Below are 23038 nucleotides of genomic sequence, written 5' to 3'. Positions count from 1 at the left end.
GATTACAACAAAAAATAGAGTTCCATTAAAAAAAGCCATTATTTCCACAGACAGAAGCTGTTTCCATTGTTAGATTATTTTTTATTAGAATTCCAAACTCTTATCTTTTTTTATACGGGATGAAACTGAGGTCCTTTGCTGGTATTTGGAAGCAACATTTCAATGGAAAATGACACTGACAGTACAACTGTATACGTGTTCTCTTAGAAATAAGTGCGCTTGCCAATGGGGCTTAATTTCCAGTAATTCTTCTTAAAACTGCATCCTGAAGATATTAGAGATCATAGATGCTGGTCTTGTGTAATTTAAGAGACTCTGAAATTCCAATTTCAACAACAACAACATTTATTTATAATGTCCTTATCATCAAAGGGGAGAACATCCATTGGGTCTTTAGTATTTCTGCAAAGACCTATAGCCTAACCGTATCCCTGGCTAGGGCAAAAAGTGCTTAATACTAGCTTCCTCTGTTATACAAGCCATGTCCTCTTGTAAAGGATGAATATTTGGCAAACTTTATGAACATTTCTATAACTTCAGGAAACAAAAAATGATGAGCTCGACATACATAAATCCTGGAAGACAAAGAAACAGCTCCCGAAAAACAATGAGAGCATTCGACTTCACATTGAGAGCACTATTCTTTTTTAAAAAGTTTTTTAAAATTCTTTTTAAAAAAGATTTATAACCTACCTCTGAATAAAACTCAAATGGCAGCTGGGAGCAAGTTGCCCCACATCATGCAGAACATCTAACAATATCTCAGGGATTGTTCCAGAATGTTAATTTTAACTACTAATGAAGACCTTACATTATATCTATATCTACTTCTATAATATTGAATATATAGTCGGCTCTCCTTATCCACGGATTTTTTATCCACGGATTCAAGCATCCACAGCTTGAAAATATTCCAAAAACATATAAATTGCAAATAGCAAACCTTGATTTTGCCATTTTATATAAGGGACACCATTTTGTTATGCCATTGTATTTAATGAGACTTGAGCATCCACAGATTTTGTTATCCACGGGGGGTCCTGGAACCAAACCCCAGCAGTAACAAAGCCCCACTGTATGTGTATATATATATATGTGTGTGTGTGTGTGTGTGTGTGTGTGTGTACACACACACACACACACACACACACACACACACACAAACTACATACAGTACATAAGTGAAGTGACCTACAAGGTGGACCTGAGTAGTTCTAATGAATGTTCTCCTTTAAAAAATTAACTAGTGCTTTTAAATTTGATGATTTCTTATTACATGATTTTGTCTCAAGATAGTTATCTGGAAGGTCTTAAGAGGAGGAAGCATTGTTTGTTCTACTTGTCTTTTTAACACTACTGTTGGGTTAATGGCTCAGAGCACACAGCTTCCTACAGCAGTAGGCTCCACAGAAAAAAATTAGCATGTTCATCTGTGAAACAAATGGCTAGTGTTGGGTCTAGAAAATCAAAGGTGTAAAAATGAAGAATTCTTTTATAAAGGGATGGACAAGCTGCAGCTTTCCAGATTATGTTGGACTACAACTCCCAATCATCTTTGCCAGTTTACCAAATGATAAGGAATGATGGGAGCATTAGTCCATCAACCTCAGGAGTACCATTTCACCCACTTTACCCAGCCTTGGTTTGGAAGGTAGGTCCAAACATAAAATGTTGAGTACACCTCTGAGTAAACTCGTACCATGGAAATCAATTTACTTTGGTGTATGCTTCATTCTCATCAATTTCAATATGGCTCTAGTGTGTCTGGTTTTCACCTCATTACAACTTTACAGCAAAATCTTATACATGGGTACTCAGAAGTCCCACCAAGTTCATTGGGGTTAACTTGCAACTGAGTGCATACAGAATTGCAACCTTGTTAATGCTTTCAAACAAGCAAGCATCTGGTAAAGATTTATTCATCATTACTTTAAAAAAACAGAGATGTTCTAGGCAGTTCCCAATAGCTAGACATCAAGGCTTCACACTGGAGACTATACATATTTTTATTTCTCTCACCCCCTCCCTAAGAGCAGACAACTCCACACTAATATTCAAAAAGGGCAGGTAAACTCACAGACCTGTGTTTTACCTGTAATGAGCTGTCAGTATTCCACTTTAAGCAAGAGAAAGATTGCAAATGTGTTAGTCATGGTCACAAAAGACAACCGCCTGCAAAATGAACAAGTGCTGCAAGGTACTGATTAAGTTATGTTCATGCAGCCCAGGAAATAATGTTAAAAGCATTGCTATGCATATAATAACTAAGATTTGCAATTTGAAAAATCCTTAAGTGTAGTGCAACTGGCACAATCAAGGTCACACTTTTTAAGGCAGTCCCATTATAATCAGTTCAACAGCACATCATTCAGCATCTGTTCACAGATAATGTACATTGGCAGGATAGAGCCCAATCAGCTTTTTCCCCTTTAAGTACTCAGTTTTTCTCACTCCTTTAAGGCATACCTAACAATGCCTTGTTACAGCTTAGTAATTTTTTGTTTTAGGCTTCATCCTGCAAGTATTTATTGATGTATGTCTTCGCCTGCTCATCTACATGCATATAGATGGTTGTTGGAGGCTTTTTTTTTACATAGGACTTTTTGACAAGAATTAGAAAATGATATAAAATAGATGTCCTTTTCTGTCATATAATTAACATATTAAAAAGTATTTAGAATTCCAAAACTGTCTGCAATCATTTAACTCTACTTTTGTGGCAAGCTGACTTGGAAGGCATCCATCCAGTTGCATTAAGAAGACCATGTCAGGCTACCACAAGGAGACTAAATTTTCATTAGAGTTCTCTGTTACATGGGCCAGAAGATGATGACTCCTCTTCACTAGAAGTTCAAGTCTTTCAAATTGCAACAAGCATTTGATCACATCCAGGGCAGAATCACCTAAAAGAGCCTAGCACTGGAGCAGGGATATCATGGGAATCAGAAATAGTTCCTGAAAGAAAAAAAATCAGGAAAGGAGAATGAATATCTAGGTCCAAGGAAGCTGTGGTTTCTCAGATGTTGATGTATTACCCTGAACAGCATTGGAAATGGTAGGGGTTCTAGTTAAGGAACATCTGAAGGATCACAGGTGGCTACTCCACGGCAGATTGCCCAGTACTTCCAGCAGTCCACTCCTTTTTTTTTAATTGTAGCCAAGGAATTGATACTGTTAAGTCTGCAGTAGCTCAACATGATTAAAAATATAAAGGTAGTCCTGTGACATGTCTAGTCGTAACCTACTGTAGGGAGCGGTGCTCTTCTCTGTTTCTAAACCAAAGAGCCAGCATTGTCCAAGGACTGCTCTGCTGGTCATGTGGCCAGCATGACTGCACTGAACACTGTTAACTTTCCACTTAAGTGGTACCAATCTATCTACTTGTATTTGCATGCTTTCAAACTTCTAGGTTGGAAGAAGCTGGGACTAGTGACAGGAGCTCACGCCATCATGCAGCACTCAGGCCTGGAACTGCCAACCCTCCGATCTTCTGAACATCAGAACTGGCGTCTTAACCACTAAGCCACTGCATCCCTTTAAACATGATTAAGACAACCCTAAAATACTGTAATGTGAAAAAGAAATATTGAATGAATGTATTCTAATTACAAAAGGTACTTTTCCTCAGTTTTTCCATTTCTTAATTTGTGCTACAAGACGTTTTGTGCTACTTTCAAACCTAATACACTCATTAATGTCTTAGCTCAACAAAATATATAATCACAGCCCTTTTCATGAGAACAGCTGTAGGTCACGAAGCACAATAGGTGTGTTGTGAGAACACTTCTGAGCAAAAACAATAATAGCGGAACAATCTTAAACTGAACTATACTAAAAAGTCAGTTTACATTTTTCAGGATGAGAACTGATTCCATGTGATTGCAATTTAAATCAACTAATCAGCTGCAAGTTGTTTTTAAGCCAATTTTAAAAATAGGTGATGGAAAATAAATCCAATAAAGATATAACAGAATGTAGCTTGGAACACTTTTCCCTATTATTGAACCAGAAATTAAATGTGAAACAGCAGAAAGGCATATTTGGATGAAAAATTACTTGCCACATCCCATAAACATAGTAACAAACTACATATTATCCAGAAGATTGCTGTTTTATTTCCCAGATCTAATCTGCACTGCAGAAATAATGCAGTTTCACAATGCTTTAACTGTCATGGCTCAGTGTTGTGGAATTCTGTGGTTTGTAATTTGCAATGGTTTTACCTTTACTTTCAAAAGAATATAGCCAGATGCCTCTCCCATTCTGTTTGCTCACCACAAAGCATGAAATGGTTGTGTAGATGACCTTAGGTGCTGTTCAGTAGGTTGAGGAGGGGATGCTGGGCACTGAGGAGGGAGGAATGGAATATCAATCACTGTGGCGACCAAAAAAGGATACCTCCATGTGTAAGGGAAACTTATGCATGTGTAATTAACAGAATCCTGAGCATAGGGGGATTTCTTTGGCTTAGTTCTTTCTAATTCTGCCCAGCCAGCTATGGTCTTTCATTTTAAAGCTGACTTGAGAATTCTGACTTGTTTACTTGTTATATTCTAGCTCAATGTCATGGTAACTGCAAAGGAGGGGGGAAGCTAGAAGTCAAAACTACATACTCAGCTAAGGGAGCCCTGTTAGCAGTTTTAAAGACTTCTCAGTGCCTCCTCACTTAACATGGCAAAAGGCTACTTTCCATTCAAACCACCTCACTTAACATGCTCTATTTCTTCAGCAACCTTGCAAGAGCAAACATTTATTAATGGAACCATGAGTGCTTTTGCCCACATCTAATCACAGAGTTGGAAGAGACCATAAGGGCCATCCAGTCCAACCCCCTGCCATGCAGGAAAACTCAAAGATATATATGACAGATACACATTAAAAAAGCAATATAGCTTTACTAAACTATGCCAACAAACAATACTGTACAGTGTGATGTAAAATGCCCTCCACTAAACTATTAGCCACTCAGTTTCCATATCACTGTTTCTACAATAATTCAACCACCTTTTACTTTTTTTCTAAACTAAGAATCAAAGGTGGGTTACAGACCGCCCTCAAGCGGCCGTTCTCCTGCCGCCGCCATTCGCTGCAGAGGGAAGCCCCAGCGGCCAGACCGCGAGGCTTCCCGGCACAGCAAAAAAGGAGCGCCGAAATGGCGCTCCTTTTCAAAACGCGGAAGTGGTGCCACGAGTGGCGAAGTGCGCCCTCGCAGCGTCACTTCCGCCGCGACACGTCTGGACGCTATGCGTCCAAGACGTCAAAATGGCGGTGCCCATGTGGATGGGCGCCACCATTTACAACTCGCTCCGCGCCCCTTCCTAACCCTAGCATGCACGGAGCATGTCGTAAGTGGCGGTTTGTAACCCGCCAAAGTTATTTCTAACATCTGTTGTCCTGTGCCCGATTACCAGTAACATTTAACAGCTGGGGGGAAATTTTTCATTGAGAAAATGATAGGAGCAGGAAAAACCTTTTCTTTGGAAAACGAAGAGGATAGAATTAACTATAGGACCAGTTCATTTAGGGACTCAAAGAGAGGGATCAAATATCTCTGGAGAAAAAAAAAGGAGAAAAACTCTGAGGAAAAAGTTCATGTGAATGATATATCTGGCCAGTAGCAAGTGGTTTGGTGAAATGTGGATACTCTGAAGACCTTGACTGTCACAAAGAACTTCTGTACAGCAGCCAGATATTAAAGAGAAAACACAAATATAACACATCAATATTAATCACAGTAAACCAGTTTCTTTGATGGGTACACAAGTGGAATTCTGGACTTCAACAAACCACAAATACAATGAATTATGAATTAGTATTTTATCAAGTCTCTTTCTCACACACGCATGATCACATACTTTACACACAGTGCAGATCATACACATGGGCAACAGTTGTATCCATTATACATTTAATTCCCCAAGAAAATCTGGCTTCTCTAACTCATCACTTCATACTTTAGGTATGTCAGATTCTATAAACTTTTGCAACAGTGAAAGAATTAGTGTACAATAAATGGTGTAATATGGAGAAATATACCTTGGGTTACTGAATATCTGCTACTATGTAAATGCCAGTGAATTTAACAGAAGATATCTTAAAAACAGGAAAGCAACTGAATGCTAGACAAAAGGATATGATGAAAAAACTGAACATCAGAATCAATTTGAGCATTCAATATTTGTTCTTAGCAAATTTTCATACAGCTGCATATGTACATAATGTAATGTAGTAAGCAGTGCATGACATCTTTTATTAGAAGACATCAGGAACATGCCACTGTGGAAAGTACATATTTCCTGCTCATGTTCTTTTCTACCACACTTTACTAAAGGAAAGATGGGAGAAAATCAAAGTCCTTAGCCTTTAAGTTAATGAATGGGCTTAAGAAAACATTGAATCACATCTCATTCCTAAGGCTGGAACTTTTGGAATAACCCAACCATGTTGGAATTTTTTAAACCAAAATTTGTGCTGCTCTTACTGTACATGAAAATTATCTTTGATCATTCAAGCCTCTTCCAGATCTATGAAGATGTTAAATTCTATAACAATGTTTGTGCATATCTGAAGAACCTCCACATTTTTTCTGTTCACTAGCACAGAGGTAAGTCATCAGGTGGAAAGAAAATGGAGAAAAATATTTTTGCTCATAGCTGCATGTTTACTGCATGGCAAATACATGAAGTATCTCCCTACAATAATAATTTCTCCCCACAAAGAATTCATTCATTTGACAAATGTATTCAGGAAATTATACCACATTATAAAAGGAGAGGGAAGTCAGGAAAGTCACAGTAACAGAACAATCCAAATTGTCAATTTCATGTTCACAGCCATTTAACATTTTTATATAAAACAAAAGGCCTATAATGCAGTTGATTTTATGAGAACTGATTTTTCTTAATTAATGCATCTACTCCAAAACTTTCCCTTACAGAAAGATATGCATAAGCAGTGGGTTCTCTAACATAAATGTGCTTCTTTTCCACCTCTGTGAATGACATGTCTGCTTTTTTAATCTTGAAGAAAAATCATACAAAGAGCTAGATAGCTACCTGAGCTATTTAAAAACACTACAAATCCTTTGTATTTCTTAAATTACTCTATGTTTGTTAACTTGCATGGCTATTACAACTTATAATCAGTAACAAGAAACACAGCTATGAGTACATTTATCAGTAGTGTACAAGGATTATTTCTGTACTCAGTCATTGAATTACAACACTTGTCAAGGACACAGGAAGACGAACATGTCAGAGAAGTAACATGTTCATTCTCTCTGCTCTAAAGTAATGTGAAACTATACAAAGAACAAGCCAAGAGAAATTCTATGGACAGAATTTAGCCGCTTCTAGTTGGACCCAGGAAAATTTCATTAGACATATATGGACATTATAATCATATCTACTACACTTTAATTTTTATATTTTAATGCTACTCCAAGTTAAATAGCAAAGATTGAGCAAAACACCTACTGAGTTCCATAACTACAGGCTAAAATGAAGCACACTGCTTCTTAGCTTGCCCTTACTGGCTCTGTAAGCTAATAAATCCCATGCAAAGGCTACTGAAATCTCAGTAGTAATTTAAAAGCATGTTACTCACTGGCAGAAAATACAAGAAAACTATTCAGTGCAGTTTGCAGACAGAAACTACTCTCTTGGATGTAGAACTATCTATTAAACTGAAATACATTTAGGTATTTTAATTTTTTTGTTGTAAGCCACTCTGAACTCCCTGGGTAAAAAAGTAGCACTTACATTTAAATATAAATATGCTTCTTGTTCTATGTGTATACTGATCCTGAGGATAATTATCCAGTGGATAAAGACCACCTTGTGTGTGTATGTGCCTTCAAGTCACCTGTTGATTTATGTTGACCCCACAAATTTCATAGGGTTTTCTTAAGCAAGGAATACTCAAGAGATGGTTTTGCCTGTTCTTTCCTCTGAAATTTAGCTTACAGCACCTGGTATTTATTGGCTTTCTCTCATTCATGTGCTCACCAGGGCTGACCCTGCTTAGTTCCAAGATCAGACAGGATCTGTTATTCAGACCAATATAAGGACCAATTTATATACCACTTTTGAAACTATAGTTTGGTTGTGAAAATTGCATGCACATGAGAAACAGAAGGCCAGTATCGTGTAGAGGTTTTAATGTTGGACTAGGACTCTGGGAGACCAGGGTTTGAATCCCGGCTTAGCCATAGAAATCTACTGGGTGGCCTTGGGCAAGTCACATTCTCTCAACTTCAGAGGAAGGCAAAGGCAAACCCTCTCTAAAGAAATCTTGCCAAAAAAACCCCATGAGAAGTTCTCCTTAGAGTTGCCATGTCAGAAATTACATGAAGGCACATAACAATACAGTACTGTATAACTAATTTATCTTTAAAAATGAAGTAATTACATAAAAAGTATAGATTCTATCATAAGCTATCACAAGAGTATTAATATGCACCAATTTCTATTAAATTTGCACCTTTGGATCTCCAGCTACTACTCAACAACTCTCATAATCAGTGAGAACTAATCAAGCTGGCTGGGACTGATGGTAGTTGTCAACAAATATCAACTTAAAGCTCAAGTCTGAAAAAGTAAAGGATTTTTTGGTACGATAATGTACATTTATGTTACCAAATAATAATAGACTGACAATGTAATTCTCATATCATAGCTTAATATACATCCAAAGAACCAGCAAGGTTCAATAGCAGATAAGTCCCAATATATTTCAATGAAATATCTAGACAATAGTACAAAGGACTGTCATGTTGTTTTTCCAGGAAAGCAATAATGTACGCATTGGGGTTTAGTTAGCCAAAAGGTTGCTTATTGATTAACATAATGTAATGCTGTTGTACACACAACCAGCTCATTCAAGATGGATCTTGTTATAGATTAGTATGGGTTGTATACATAGTAAAAGGAATGAGTTTCTAGAACTATCGCACAACCACTCAGCACAGGGTGAACTTCTGGATTTGTCGCTTCAGCTGTCATCTCAGATTGATGCGACGGCCAGGAGTGCCTGCTATCAGCTTCAGCTGATACGCCAACTGCGACCCTACCTGAAACAGGGGGGCCTAGAGACGGTTGTAAATTCACTGGTAACCTCTCATCTCAATTTCTGTAACTCGCTCTGCATGGTGCAACCCTTGTGCCACATTCGGAAGCTACAACCGGTCCAAAATATGGCAGCCAGTTTGGTCATAGGAAAATCTAAATTCAACCCTATTACACCTATTTTGAAATCTCTACACTGCCTGCCTATTAGCTTCCAGGCACAGTAGAAGGTGTTGGTTATTACCTATAAAGCCCTACATGGCTTAGGTCCAGCATACTTGAGGGAACGGCTCCTCCCATACCATCCTTCCTGCACACTCAGATCCTCTGGGAAGAATCTGCTGCATCCAAAGAAAACTAGACTGGTGGCGACTTCCCAGAGGACCTTTTCAACTGCCGCTCCAAAAATTTGGAATGACCTGCCAGAGGAGATCTGCCATATATGTCATCTCTGGAGGCCTTTAAAAAGGCGATAAAAACAGATCTCTTCTGGCGGGACTTCCCAGACTGACCTCCAAAAACAAGAACTACTCACCCGTCCATTTGCCCCTCCAGTTGGTCTAAATTTTGCTCTAAATTTTGTTGTAAATTTGTTGTGATTCTGTATAACTTGTTGTAATGGAACTGTTACTGTTGATCATATGTCTATTCTTATATTCTAGGAGAGGGAGATTAGAGAATATTTTATTATTGTCTATGTAATTGTTATATTGGTTTGCTGTTACCCACCTCGATCCTCAAAAGGGAGAGGCGGAATACAAATAAATATTTTATTATTAGTATGTAAGCCGTACTTAAATAATAGCAATTCTTATGCTTCTATAAAAGATTGTGTATACTGTTGTGCAAATATAGTGTTCCCTCCACATTCACTGAGGTTAGTGGTGAAAGACCCCCAAATAAAAAAACACTAATTTTTTTTCCTGAAAGAACATCTCTAGGAATCTCCAGGTCCTTCAGAGCAACTCTATGGTCAACATCTGCCAAAAGCTAATCACAGACATGTCCTAGAGGACCTACAAATGCTTAGAGAAGTGTATTCTCTTGGAACTTCTAGATTCTCCAGCACAACTCTATGGTCAACTTCTGGCAAAGTTGCTTTAGAGGATCTAGAGATTTCTAGAGAGAACATATTAATCAAAACCGCAAATAATTAAATTCGCAAAAGTCAAAGCCACAAATGTGGCGGGCCAACTGTAGGTTTACATTTAGTTCCACTTTCTAATGCAATGGTGTAGCATAAATTCTGCCTGCTTGATACCCTACAGAAAATGTGATTTCTGTAGTTTCTGTCATCCCAGCCAGCATACTTTATAATAAAGCCTTTCCATAAAAAGAATATACCTTCTGAGTACAAAAGGGCACTTTTAGATCCAACTCTAAATGTAGTATTTTGGTTCTAGTTGCTATCAATAATTGCGAGTTTAAAACTGACAATTCAAAAATTAGAACAAAAATGGAAGTCACTTAAATTTATTTTCCAATATGAAACACTGGCCCGATCTAAACAGGCCTTTGCGGCACTTCCGTCACGTGCTAGGGACTGGCCGAGGGTGCACTGCCCATACGTGCCTCACCCCTAGCACATGACGGGGGCATCAAAATGGCGGCGCCCTATACACATGGGCGCCACCATTTTGACACGACGTACGCTTAGCATTCTCACGTCACACCCCCATAAGGATGTCTCGAGTGTGCCACTGGAGTACTGCGATGTCCTTATGGTGCTGCAGAAAGAACCTGCTTTTTGTGGGTTCTTTTTTCTGCGCGAGGGAGTCGCGTAGTTTGTCCACTGCAGCTCCCTTGAGCAGCAAAACAAGGACCACCTTTTTGGGTGGTCTGTATCCCGCCACTGACTGCAATTCTCCATTTACTTACTCCGGATCTTACTGATCAATTCTGGCATACAATTCTGGCACTTTGGAGCAGACGGATTAAGTTACATGAACAGGACTTGAAAAGGAAAAGATGCAATAGTTATTTTCATAAATATAGTGTTAATATATCTTAGTTGTTTGACTATATAGTGGATACTGATAAAAATCTGGGGCAAAAATATCAAAGACACCCTCTGCAATGAAGCATACACATAAATCATAGATGTATAAGTAAAATATTTAAGACCCATCTCACAGATGCACTCCAAAATTACTTTGATTGATTTTCTCTAATAATTTGAGAATAATATAATTAATGGAACTAAGTAGTTTGTTTGTTAGAGTTTAAACAGATATACTGAAGGTAATGGATCAAATATCAGATTTAGGACCAAACTACAAGTGATATTGCTTTGCCCTTGACATGCATGCCAAATACCAGCCTCATTGGAATCACAGTGAGAGAAGAAATTTAACTCCTTCTTCTGTAGTCCAGTCAAAAACCTGTCCTCTCAAACTACCATTTTTGTTAAGGAGAAATTCATTCTCAACATGTGCAATTATTTCATCTAAGCTTGCAAAGTGAATTCTATGCAAAACCTATTGAAATGAATTTAGATTCCAAAGCACCAGACAGACAATTTATATAAATCCAGTTACCTATAGTGTTATCACTGCGTTATCCCACCCCATGATCTTCACAGGAGTGTGTAAATGATCACCAAACAGGACACACAGCATTCTGAAATCTGTGGGGCATCATCCCATGAGACTTCTACCAATATAGAAAGAAGCATACGCTGCTGAAATCCAATGAAAAATGATTACATAACAAAGTAATTCTGACTGCCAATATATTATAAAGCTGATTTGAAAAAGATGAAGAATAACGACATCTCTCAATTTCTCTTGAAAACAAGAAATTACATGAAAACATGCACCTAATCTTACATGAACAGTCTCTGTTCAGTGATCCAGAAAATCCTAAGCAATTAGCCTGAGAACAAATTCTTTCACAGTCTCAAGAATGGACTGTAGCCAATTAACGGAGAAAGGATTGCCTCACAATTGTTAATCACAAATGTTACTGACACGTTTTTAAAAAGCAAATCTTAACATACATAGCAATAACAGCTTCATTTACATACCACTTCATACCCCCTAAGCAGTCTCTAAGCAGTTTACAACTGTAAGCTAATTACCCCCAACAAGTTGGGTATTCATTTTAGCGACCTCACAAGGATGCAAGCTGAGTTGAGCCTGAGCCCTTGGCTGGTATTGAACTCGCAACCTTATGGTTTGTGAGTGAGTGGCTCCGGTACAGGCGTTTAACCACTGCGCCACTAGGGATCTTATCATATATATATATTTAAACTTTCTAGATGGTTAAGAAACAGTAATAGAAAAGTAATATTCAGCATCTTTATGAATGACTTGGATGACGGAATAGAGGCCACACTTACTGAATTTGCAGACGACACATAGAAGTTTATCGCATGGGGCTTAAACCGCTCCCCAGCGTGTTCTAACGGGGGCGAGCGGGGGTGCGCACGGAACGCGATGGGCACCGGATGGAGCCCAAAACGCGACTTTATCGCACGGGGGGACGCCGACGCCGCCGACGCCGCCGCACGTTCCCATCGCGTCCCAATTCGGTTCCAGAGGGCGCCATTTCTGGGGACGCTTTGAAACAGTTCCCAGAAATGGCGCCCTCTGGAACCGAATTGGGACGCGATGGGAACGCGCGGCGGCGGCGGCCCCCCGTGCGATAAAGTCGCGTTCTGGGCCCCATCCGGTGCCCATCGCGTTCCGTGCGCGCCCCCGCTCGCCCCCGTTAGAACGCGCTGGGGAACGGTTGAAGCCCCATGCGATAAACTTACAAATTAGGAAATGACTGTAACAGATTAAAAATTGGGCCAAAACTAACAAACTGACTTTCAACAGGGAGAAATGTAGAATGCTACATTTGAGCAGTAAAAATAAAAAGTGCAGATATAGAATGAGGGACACCTGGCTTGAAGGCAGTACATGCAAAATGGATCTAGGAGTCTTAGTGGACCACAACTGAACTTGAGTCAGCAACGTGATGTGGTAGCTGGTTCTATCCTGCATCAACAGAAGTGATAGTGTCTAGATCAAATGAAGTAGCAATACAACTCTGTAATGCATGCTCTATAAGAAGTGGCTTTGGGAGCTAGGTATGTTTAGCCTGGAGAAAAGAACGTTAAGGGGTGACATGATAGCCATGTTTGAATATTTGAAGTAATGTCATATGGAGGATGGAGCAAGCTTGTTTTCTGCATGCTCCAGATGCTAGGACATGAAGCAATAGATTCAAGATACAGAAAAAGAGATTTCACTTCAACATTAGGAAGAACTCCCAGAGTGTAAGATCTGTTTGACAGTGGAATAAACTGCCTTGGAGAGTGGTGGAGTCTCCTTCTTTGGAGGTTTTTAAACAGGCTGGATGGCCATCTGTTAGAAATGCTTTGATTGTGTGTATGGAAGGGGGCTAGACTGGATGACCCCGTGCTCTTTTCCAGTTCTATAATTTTGTGATTCTTGGACTCCAAAGGATGAAAGATGGTTGCATGCAGCTCTCATACATTTCTAATACTCATGAGCACTATTCAAGCAAGCCTCAGTGCACAAGGAGAGCCAAAAATAAGGAAAACACGAAATGGTGAAGGTGAGATAATGGATATGCTGAAGCAGCAGGAAGAATTCCAAGTTAACCATTAATGAAGCATTAATATATAAAAAAGAAGTTAATGTTCAAAAGTACAATCCAACAATGAGAAATAGCACAAAAGATTCCATACCTTACAACTATCAAGAAAGACTAACAATTTGGCTTCAATTGAACTTTTTATACTACTACACCATCTAAAATTTGATCTCCAGCTTTGTCTGTCTCATTTCTCTGCAATTCTGTTCTATATGTTAACTCGAGAACCTATGTGTTTTGCCCAGAGCAAAAGACAAATTCTGAGTTGCAGTGGGGCTTTGTGTTCTCAGAAATGGAAACTGAACCTTACTTTTTTGTCCCAATATCCATTGTTATTGGAACAATACCAGCATGTGCACCAGTGACACATTCAGATTGCAAACTTATAATTGCAGGTTTCAAGAGCATAGTACCTGCCCATAGTTTCTTCCTTAGGTACTCATGCCAAATGAAGAGTTATCAAGAGTTTGAAAACTGGCATAGGTAGTCCTATTAGAGGTATTGCTAAACCATGAATGTTAGGTTTGTTTGTTTGTTTTAAAAAAAATGCTTGTAACTACATTTCCCCCTTTATCCCGCCATTCATGTTCTAAGAAGGGTGGACATAAAGCATCACAGCTAAGGAGACACAACTTTACAAAATGAACAGGACAGAAGTGAAACTGTAAGACTGATAAACAGGCTACAAATCAACTTCGAGCAAACTACATTTTTTTTTAGTGGAACTGAAGCAAGAAGGAACAACTGGTTATATTAGCTTTGGGTGCCTAATTCCTAGGGCTGTCTGCCTATCAATTTGTTAAGCACTCTAACATGAGCTTGCTGGAAGCTGAGGCTAGCCAATGCAGGCCAAAGAAAAGCCCAAATCATAAAACAAGGCCTAGTCTGTATAGCAATCTGAGTTCCTACACCAGCCCTTGTGTAAACTGTTGCATTTCAACTTACTTTGGCTAACATGGCTGGGAAGGAATTTCACCCAGCTTCCTATTTGACAGCCAAAGGCCAAGATTTTTATCTTCCCGAAGCAATCGTCTATTCTATCCTTCTTTTTCCTTGTTATCAGCACTGTTTGGTCCCAACCAACTTTACACTGGATTATCGGTCTAACTGAACAGGCACATAGGATTTATTTCATACACATCGTGTGGGGAGAGCCCATCCAGGAGTCTCAAGTATTAGAGTTCTTGAACTAGTTCACACTCTCCTCTAGTCACTAGCATAACATTTTGCAATTACAGATTACCCATCTGCCATCATTAGCTATATCACGTCCTGGCATTCTCCCATGAGGTGGACTGAGAGTTTATCATCAAAAGACAGCTATCACATTTTTCTTAATCTCTACCCATATATAGCTAGGGACATTTTATAACTAATAAAACAGTAGGCTGTTTAAAATTCAGTTCAGGGTGGATATTGTTCTTCCTTTGACATCTCCCTCCACTTCCATGGCTGACAAAATGAAGATTATTCAGACTGAAAGTATTACTAGGAACTGTCTAGGTCCCTGAAATAGATTGATCCAGAAAACAATCATGTATATGGTAGTATCTGCAATGACAATGTACATATACATGTTTGGACTATTCACATTTTCAAATCAAGCAGGATATCATTGCTTTAAGAAATGCTGTTTAAACTTCCAAAAACAGAAAGATCAAGACCCAAAATGTCACCAAGATATTGTACAGTAAATTACGGTAATTATTTGTATAATTTACAGGAAAACCATGACACTGATATAAATAATCTAGAATTAACATGAAGAATATTTTAAAGATAAGATTATATCGTAATATTCACTGAAAATAATAATGACATGCAGTTATTAACGTACCCTTGTGATCCTTTTACTTATGGAAGAATATGTGACAGGTATTTAGTATTGGTATTTAGACAATCCAAATGTAAAGATAAGATTAATCTTTGTTAGAGTAAGACTACTGAAGCTTGAAGCCTTTCCAAACTGTTTTCACTACATATGCTAGTTATTGCACTCAATTTAGATAAGGAAAACTGACAACAATGTTTGACTTTCTGATTTTCAAAGAGTCTGAAGGAACAGCCTAAGACAAAAGTGAACATTAACCCAACATTTATATTTTAGGCTGATCTATCCAATTTCCCATACACATTTATGCCAAAACGAAACTTAAAAAGTGCGTGATTTTTAAAATTTCTTATTAGTTAATTGACAGCACACATGTTAAAACACTTTAAGTGCTGTGATGCTATTCTATTGAATCCTGGGATTTGTAGTTTTACAAGGTCTTGCTAGTGCTTCACAGAACTACAAATCCCAGCATTTTGTAGCCACAGCAGTTAAACTGGTGTCGAACTATATTATTTTTGCAGTGTAGATGCACACTATATGTCTAAAAAGTGCACTGTTACAATGAAATAATTTAAACTCATGATTTCTTTACAAAATTGATTTATGGACTGGTGGGTCTTTTGCTGTAATGTAAACCTTTTCAAGGAAAGGAGTCAATCTTTCAAGAAAAAGTAAATCCATATCACCCATAATTAGCCGTTTTTCATTCTTATTCAAATTAGAATCAAATCCATCCAATTATTGTTATTAATATTAAGTAGTAATAGTAACAGTATTAGTATCCTGCATTTATCCCAAAATTGGGATTCAAAGCAGCTTACAATTTAAAATAACAATACAATTAAAAGTATACAAAAAGTGAACATTAAAACAGAATTGAACTATTCACAGTATCAAAGCAATTCAAACCTCCAGTTAAAATAAAACGCTATTTAAAAAAGACAAAAAGCTATTAAAAACGGTTCAGCTTAAACAGAGCACTCCCTAGCCTGTTCTTTAAAACCTTTGTTTTAAACACCTGTCAGAATAAAAAGGCTTTTGCCTGCTGACAGAAAGACAGCAAGGAGGGAGCCATTTTGGCCTAACTAGGGAGGCAGTTCCAGAGTCAAGGGGCAGCCACCAAGAAGGCCCTCTCGCATGACCCCACCAACGGTGCTTGCAACAGTGGTGGGACTGAGAGAAGGGCCTCTCCTGACAATCTCAAAGCCCCGACAGGGACATACAGTCTGCCAGGAAGCCTGAACCTGGGGCATATGGGGCTTTAGAGGACATAACCAAAGATGGAAAAAAATGAGTTGTGCATATTCTCATTGAAATATTATATTCCAAGTAGCTTCTGTTTTGTAAACAAAACTAATAGTAGAGAAGATGTTATTATTTTGAAATACTGACGTGGGGTGGGGGTTCATAAAGTGACTATCTGGAGTTATACGCAAAAGGATCTCATAGCACCTTTGAGACTGTGCAAAATAAGTCGTTACATAAGGATTTGTAGAGTTATGTATACCAGGTCTACAAAATGTTCACCTTAGGGTCACCATAAAGTCAGAAATGACTTGAAGGCAACAACAACAAAAGTGTACTTTTTTCACACAGTTAGTTAGTGCTACAAGATCCCTTTGTATACTGATATTCCAGACTAACACAGCTACATCTCTGAATTCTGTCTGGAGTTAAGCTATAGAGAACATCCATGAAGATCAACATCAATGAACATGCTGAGAACCAGATAACTAGACTCACACCTTTATTTTTCCAAGGTGAGACTTGCTATATCCTACTTATTCAGCCAATACAGACACACAGAAAACATTTATGATCCAGAAAATCCAGAGTAAGGCAAATTAATTTTACGTGTCCTGGCCATGACTAACAACTTTTTTGGGTGAGCCTGGGAACTGTAATTCAAAAAAAGTAATGTTCTGGAAAAGCAACAATATATTCTTGCTATTTTCATATACTAATCACCTTCTAGGAAGTAAATGCCTGTCCCAGTATGAAAGCAAATATGAGCAGCTCATGCTGTGACAGCTGCTCTTCAAAGCAAGAAAAACTTCTAAAGATCCTAAAACAAGTCTCTCCTGATTAACCCCATCAACACAACAGCCATAGTTTACAGGACAGCAGTAATAGAGGCAATGTGAAACAAGAACATTATGTTTATTTCTAAGACCCGAAACACATGAGCCAAAAGAAGAGACAGTGATTCGGTCCAAAGGACTTGATCAAAAAGGAGTCAATTTAAACCAACTCCTGGCAGCGCAAGCTAGGGACCGCAGGCGACGGGCCACTTTGGAAGTGGGTCCAGCGGTTGCCATGGTCTGTTCCTTCCTGGCTGTCTGCTTTGCCCCTATGGGACTAGCGTCCAGAATTATAGTTATATTTTTGTAGTTACAGTATCTTCTGTAAACTAAGCTCTTTAAGAAAGGCCACATCCCTGCTGTTAAGCATTTTTTATTAATAATAACAACAATAGATTACTATGTATGTCCCAGTCCTTCCTCTGCTTACAGCATATTATTTGCTTACCTGTTTACAGCAAATAAAATTCATACTGTCCCCTGAAATGATTCCTGTTTGCTACTATAGCTTCTTTTGAAAGTATGGTACAAAAAGATACAAAATGTGCACAATCACATCACCCAAATTAACAAGAACTAAAACAAGTAACAGGTACAGATTCTTTGCAGAAAATGATGAGGACCAGTAAACTTTAGTGGGCTATAGAGAAAAAACACATGAGCTTTATTAAACAGAGTGTGGTTATATTGGCTGGAATAGGACCAAAGAGAATGACAGAAAGCTTTTTGAAACCCCATAAGTATGCCAGGAGCTTATTGCAATGAAAAGAGAAACAAAATATATTAAGGAAATAACAAATCTCACTAAGGACACAAAACAGTAGTATAATTAGTATATGGGAAAGGTGCATTAATAACAAAGTCTTTGGTTTCCACACACTAAAGAACATTGTGCAAGAAAAAGGCACACACACACATATCATCATGTGATTCACATATTGTTGGTAGAACATCTGGAAGCCACCAGGTTGGTGAAGGCACTGGTAGGTTGTGGTCCAGGATAAATTAAAGTCTAACATTGGTAACAGAAGCAGCACAACCACTGCAAAAATGTAAGATACTAACTCACAGGAATCAAGAAAGTAGGAGTAACAGTAAGCAAGGCTTGCAATCCCATTGAAAAGTAGGGCTGCAGAATCAGTTTCCAATTGCCTGGAAGTGCCACCATGTCAAATCACAGTGATGGAAAGCCTGGAAACTGGAAGAAGGGTAGAGGTGGAGTGTGTTGTGTGCCTTCAAGTCGTTTCTAACTTATGGTGACCCTAAGAGGAATCTATCATAGGGTTTTCCTGGCAAGATTTGTTCAGATGAGATTTGCCATTGCCTTCCCCTGAGGCTGAGAGCATGTGACTTGCCCAAGATCACCCTAATGGGTTTCATTGCCAAGCATGGTCTCCAGAGTCATACTAAAACACTCAAACCACACTAAAGAGAAGGAAAAGAGGTGCAAAAGCCCCTCACTTGTTCTTGTTCACTCATGATTTTGAGAACTAGAACATCATTTCTGTCTGGGGTCCACACAATGGGCTGAAGACATGTGAATGATACTGGCTGAGAAGGACAAGTACATGGACAAGAAAACCATGGTAATTTGTCCCTTCGCTGGTAGAGGCCTGAGGGTGCCCCCTCAAAAAAGCCACAGGGGCCACATGCCTCCATAGGCTGCACCTGAATGACACCTAGAAATCCAACAGGTTGATCTGGGCATGTCACACATTCTCAGCCCCAGTGGAAGGCAGTGGCAAACCTCATCAGAACAAATCTTGCCAAGAAAACCCCATCGTAGGGTCGCTGTAAGTCAGGAATGACATGAAGGCATACAACCAAAGTCTTCAAGTTGGGAAAAGACCCATTTCTTTCTACCTCTCCTATATCTAGGCCCTTGGCTTCCCTCTCCCTCCAAATGCATCTGAGGAAGGAGACTTTAGGGCCTGAACAGACAGGCCAAAATAAAGTTGCTTCGGGTCACTTTGGAGATATGTTGTTTAAATGACACACGCATCAAAAGTCAGAAACTGCACCAAAGCTGTGCTCCAGTCCTTAGGACTGGAGTGTGGCTTTGGTGTGGCTTCCGTCCTCTTAGGACACATGCATAATTTAAACAGCATACCTCCAAAGTGACCCGAAGCAGCTTTATTTTGGCCTGTCTGTTTGGGCCCTTGAGTCTACGAAAGCTCATGCTGCCCAATTTCTTTCTTTCAGTTAGTCTCAAAGGCGCTACAAGATCTCTCCCTAAATCCTAATAACCCTCCTCTGGCTTTCATACAGTTCTTCTGCCCCAATCGCTGTTCTGCAGCAGGTGCTTCTGCATCACCAGAGGTCCTCCCTTTCCAGGACATGTCCTACATTTCAGCCCAGGAGGAACGCCAACATTCTTGCGCTTGGCAAGATATCAGAGGAGGCTTGCCACACTGTCTTCCTCACCGTGGTTTGACATGGTGGCACTTCCAGGCAATTTGACAGCCATTCTGCAGCCCTGCTTTCCAATGGGATTGCAAGCCTTGTTTGCTATTGCGAAGTTGAAGGCTTTCACGGCCGGCATCCATAGGTTATTTTTGGGGGTGGGGGGTGGGATTGTGTGGCCATGTTCTATAAGAGTTTAATCCTGAAGATGACAGCCACAGATGCTGGCAAAACGTCAGGATTAAACTCTTCTAGAACACGGCCACACAGCCCAAAAAACCCACAAAAAACGCATTATTCTTCCTAGTTTCTTGGTTCCTGTGGGCAGACTGTGAAGTACTTGTTCCATGGGGGGGGGGGGGGGGGCATGATGACTAAGGGCCTCTACAGACAACAAAATAATGCTACTTCAGGTCACTTTTGAGGCATGCTGTTTAAATGCCGCATGCGCCCTAAGAGGCTGGAAGCCGTGCCAAAGCTGTGCTCCAGTTCTTAGAACTGCAGCAGTGCTTTGGCATGGCTTCCAGCCTCTCAGGACGCATACGTCATTTAAGCAGCACACTTCCAAAGTGGCTTGAAGCAGCTTTATTTTGGCCTGTCTGTTTGGGCCCTGTGAAAGCCTGCATTTATATTTCTGTGAGGGTGCGTTTGAGCTTTATGTTTGGAGGTGTCCTCCATTTTGTAGCCCTTTGCTTTTAGGACATTTTGTGGTGCCTTTGTAACCCTTTGGACCAAGAAAGCCTGAGTTTATAATTCTGTGAGGGTGTGTCTGGGCTTTATGTTTTGGTCATGTCCTCCATTTTGTGGCGCCTTGTAACCCTTTGGTGTTAACTTAGGACATGTGGTGACCCTGGACATGGCCTCCTCAGGGACTGCCTCCTGAGGAACCCTGAGAGCTCCTCAGGACTGGAGGTCCCTCGCGCCCTTAGCCCCGCCCCGTGACGTCACACGCCGTAACGGCTCACACCGCCTAGAGGGGGCGCGAGAGAGGGCCCCTCTTCCTCCCATTCGTAGCCAATGAGCGCGCGAGGGGCAGAAACCAGGCGCGCGTGCTCGCTTCGGCGGGGGCGCGCGAGGGGGGTCGCTTGAGGTGGTGGAGAAAACAAGAGAGAGCGGGTGACTCACCGAAGTCCAAGAACTGCTTGATAGAGAGCGGCGAAGGGGAGAAGCGGGAGTAGTACTCTATCTGTTTGGGGACGGGGCTCTTGAGGAGGGCCCCGCATAGCCGCATGGCTGGCTGCCTGGCTGGTGGGTGGGTTGGTCGGTTGGTAGGTGAGGAGGGCGCGAAAGAACGAAAAAGCGTGCGGCCGGGCGCCCAGCAGCAGCAGCGGCAGCAACAGCAGCAACCGCCCCCTTGACGAACCGGCCGAGCAGCCCTCTGAGGCGGCGCGTGCGGAGTCTCACGCGCGCAAGGCGCCCTCAGCTGTCACAAGAAGCGGCCCCCCGCGGCATCAACAGGGGCTTCCCCTGCCTCCTCGCCGCCGTTACACAAGCACACACCCCGCTGTCACACCCAAGCGCTCCCAAAGCCAGGCCTCCTGACTGGGCCCTGGTCGCCCAACATCCCCAACGACAGGGCCACCTTCTCCCTTCTCTGTTTTCCTCCTCTCTCCTCCTTCCTTCCTGAGGCTCAAGCACCGCCTTGCGAGTAATAATAAGACGCCGCGCAGGCGCCGACGACGACGACGCCCCACCGGTTGAACTTCTCCCGAGGCCTACGCTCGGGAGCCTGGTCTTCTTCACTGAGGAAACTCCATGTAGCAGCTCCTCAGATGTGCCGCACTCCTCCCTCCACACTTGAGGCGAGATATATATATCATATATCATTTTCATATTTTAAAAACATACACTAAAACAACATATTAAAAACCATCAACATCAACGTTAAAACGTTTTTACAGGTTTTTACGACAATATAATACCACATCAATCTTACTATAAACAAACATATCACCACAGTTTGACTTAAACATCTAAAAATAAAAGCGACTTCCCGGTATCTGTTTCTTGAAGTATTTCTACCTATTTATATTGACTTTGGATTTTCCATGAATAATTCGTGATTATCAATGTTCATATATATATATATATATATATATATTCGTACTCATCCCTCCATATTTGCAGAGTTGATATTTGCGAATTTGATTAATATGTCCTCTCTAGGAACATCTAGGTCCCCCAGGGCAACTCTGTGGTCGACTTTAACTAAAAGTTGCACTGAAAGACCTAGAGATAGATGTCATCTCAGATAAAAACATGGTGTTTTTGTTATTTGCCGTTTGTCCATATTCTTGTGCCCCTAACCCTAGCAAATATCGTGGGGCAAGTGTGTGTATACACACACACACACATCATTAAATTTTTAATTTTTTCCCTTCGTATATTTGTTTTATTTTTTTCTTATATTTCCTAACTTTATCTGTTTCTTTACTTCTTTAATCTATTTCTATATCTAATAATAATATTTAATAATAATATTTAATAATAATAATAATAATAATAATATTTAATAATAATTTATTATTATTATTATTATTATTATTATTATACTCCACTGTTCAACCAAAAGCCTTTATTTTATTTTTCTATGTTCTTACCTTTCTGTCCCAGCTTTATTAGTCTGATCTTTATATATTAATTATTTTTTCAGTCTAAGTTGTATTTCTTTTATTATTAAACACCATTCATCATTAAATCTTTATGTTGTTTTATTTCTGATTTGCGGCTTTTGACTTTTGCAGATTTATATTGACTTTGGATTTTCCATAAATAATTTGTGATTATAAGTGTTCATACACACACACACACACACCCCTCCATATTTGCGTCTTTGATATTTGTGGATTTGTTTATTGACGGATTTTATTAATATGTTCTCTCTGGGAATATTTAAGTGCTCCAGCACAACTCTATGGTCAACCTTAACCAAAAGTCACACTGATGAATCTAAAGATTCCCAGAGAGAACCCTCCACTAAGCATTTGTAGCTCCTCCAGTGCAGCTCTATGGGTCAGTGTTTGGCAGATGTTGACCACAGAGTTGCATTG

The 23038-nt window shown here is 39.9% G+C and overlaps 1 protein-coding gene across 9 annotated transcripts in view; it reads right to left on the bottom strand.

The window, feature by feature from the left end:
* The window catches only part of LOC149319469 (pyruvate dehydrogenase (acetyl-transferring) kinase isozyme 3, mitochondrial), an 89008-nt gene extending 67370 nt beyond the window's left edge, over positions 1–21638 (bottom strand). For 5 of the 9 annotated variants that reach the window (XR_016280200.1, XR_016280199.1, XR_016280198.1 and 2 more), the window contains exon 1: positions 21114–21637. Coding sequence is in view for 6 of the 9 variants with exons in the window: in XM_089511783.1 (XP_089367909.1) it covers positions 21114–21219 (106 nt within the window). In the remaining 3 variants the exon portion in view is untranslated. Of the gene's footprint in view, positions 1–21113 lie in introns of all 9 variants that reach the window. The other 4 variants (XM_089511779.1, XM_089511778.1, XM_089511780.1 and 1 more) reach the window with 2 other exon arrangements.
* Positions 21639–23038: the final 1400 nt, after the last annotated feature.

Source organism: Sceloporus occidentalis, unplaced genomic scaffold (genome assembly GCF_023333645.1).
Source record: "Sceloporus occidentalis isolate IW3139 unplaced genomic scaffold, rSceOcc1.0.p SCAF_2, whole genome shotgun sequence".
Taxonomy (NCBI): Eukaryota; Metazoa; Chordata; class Lepidosauria; order Squamata; family Phrynosomatidae; genus Sceloporus; species Sceloporus occidentalis.
Note: the sequence above shows the minus strand (reverse complement) of the source record. Positions and strands in the feature narration are given on the sequence as shown.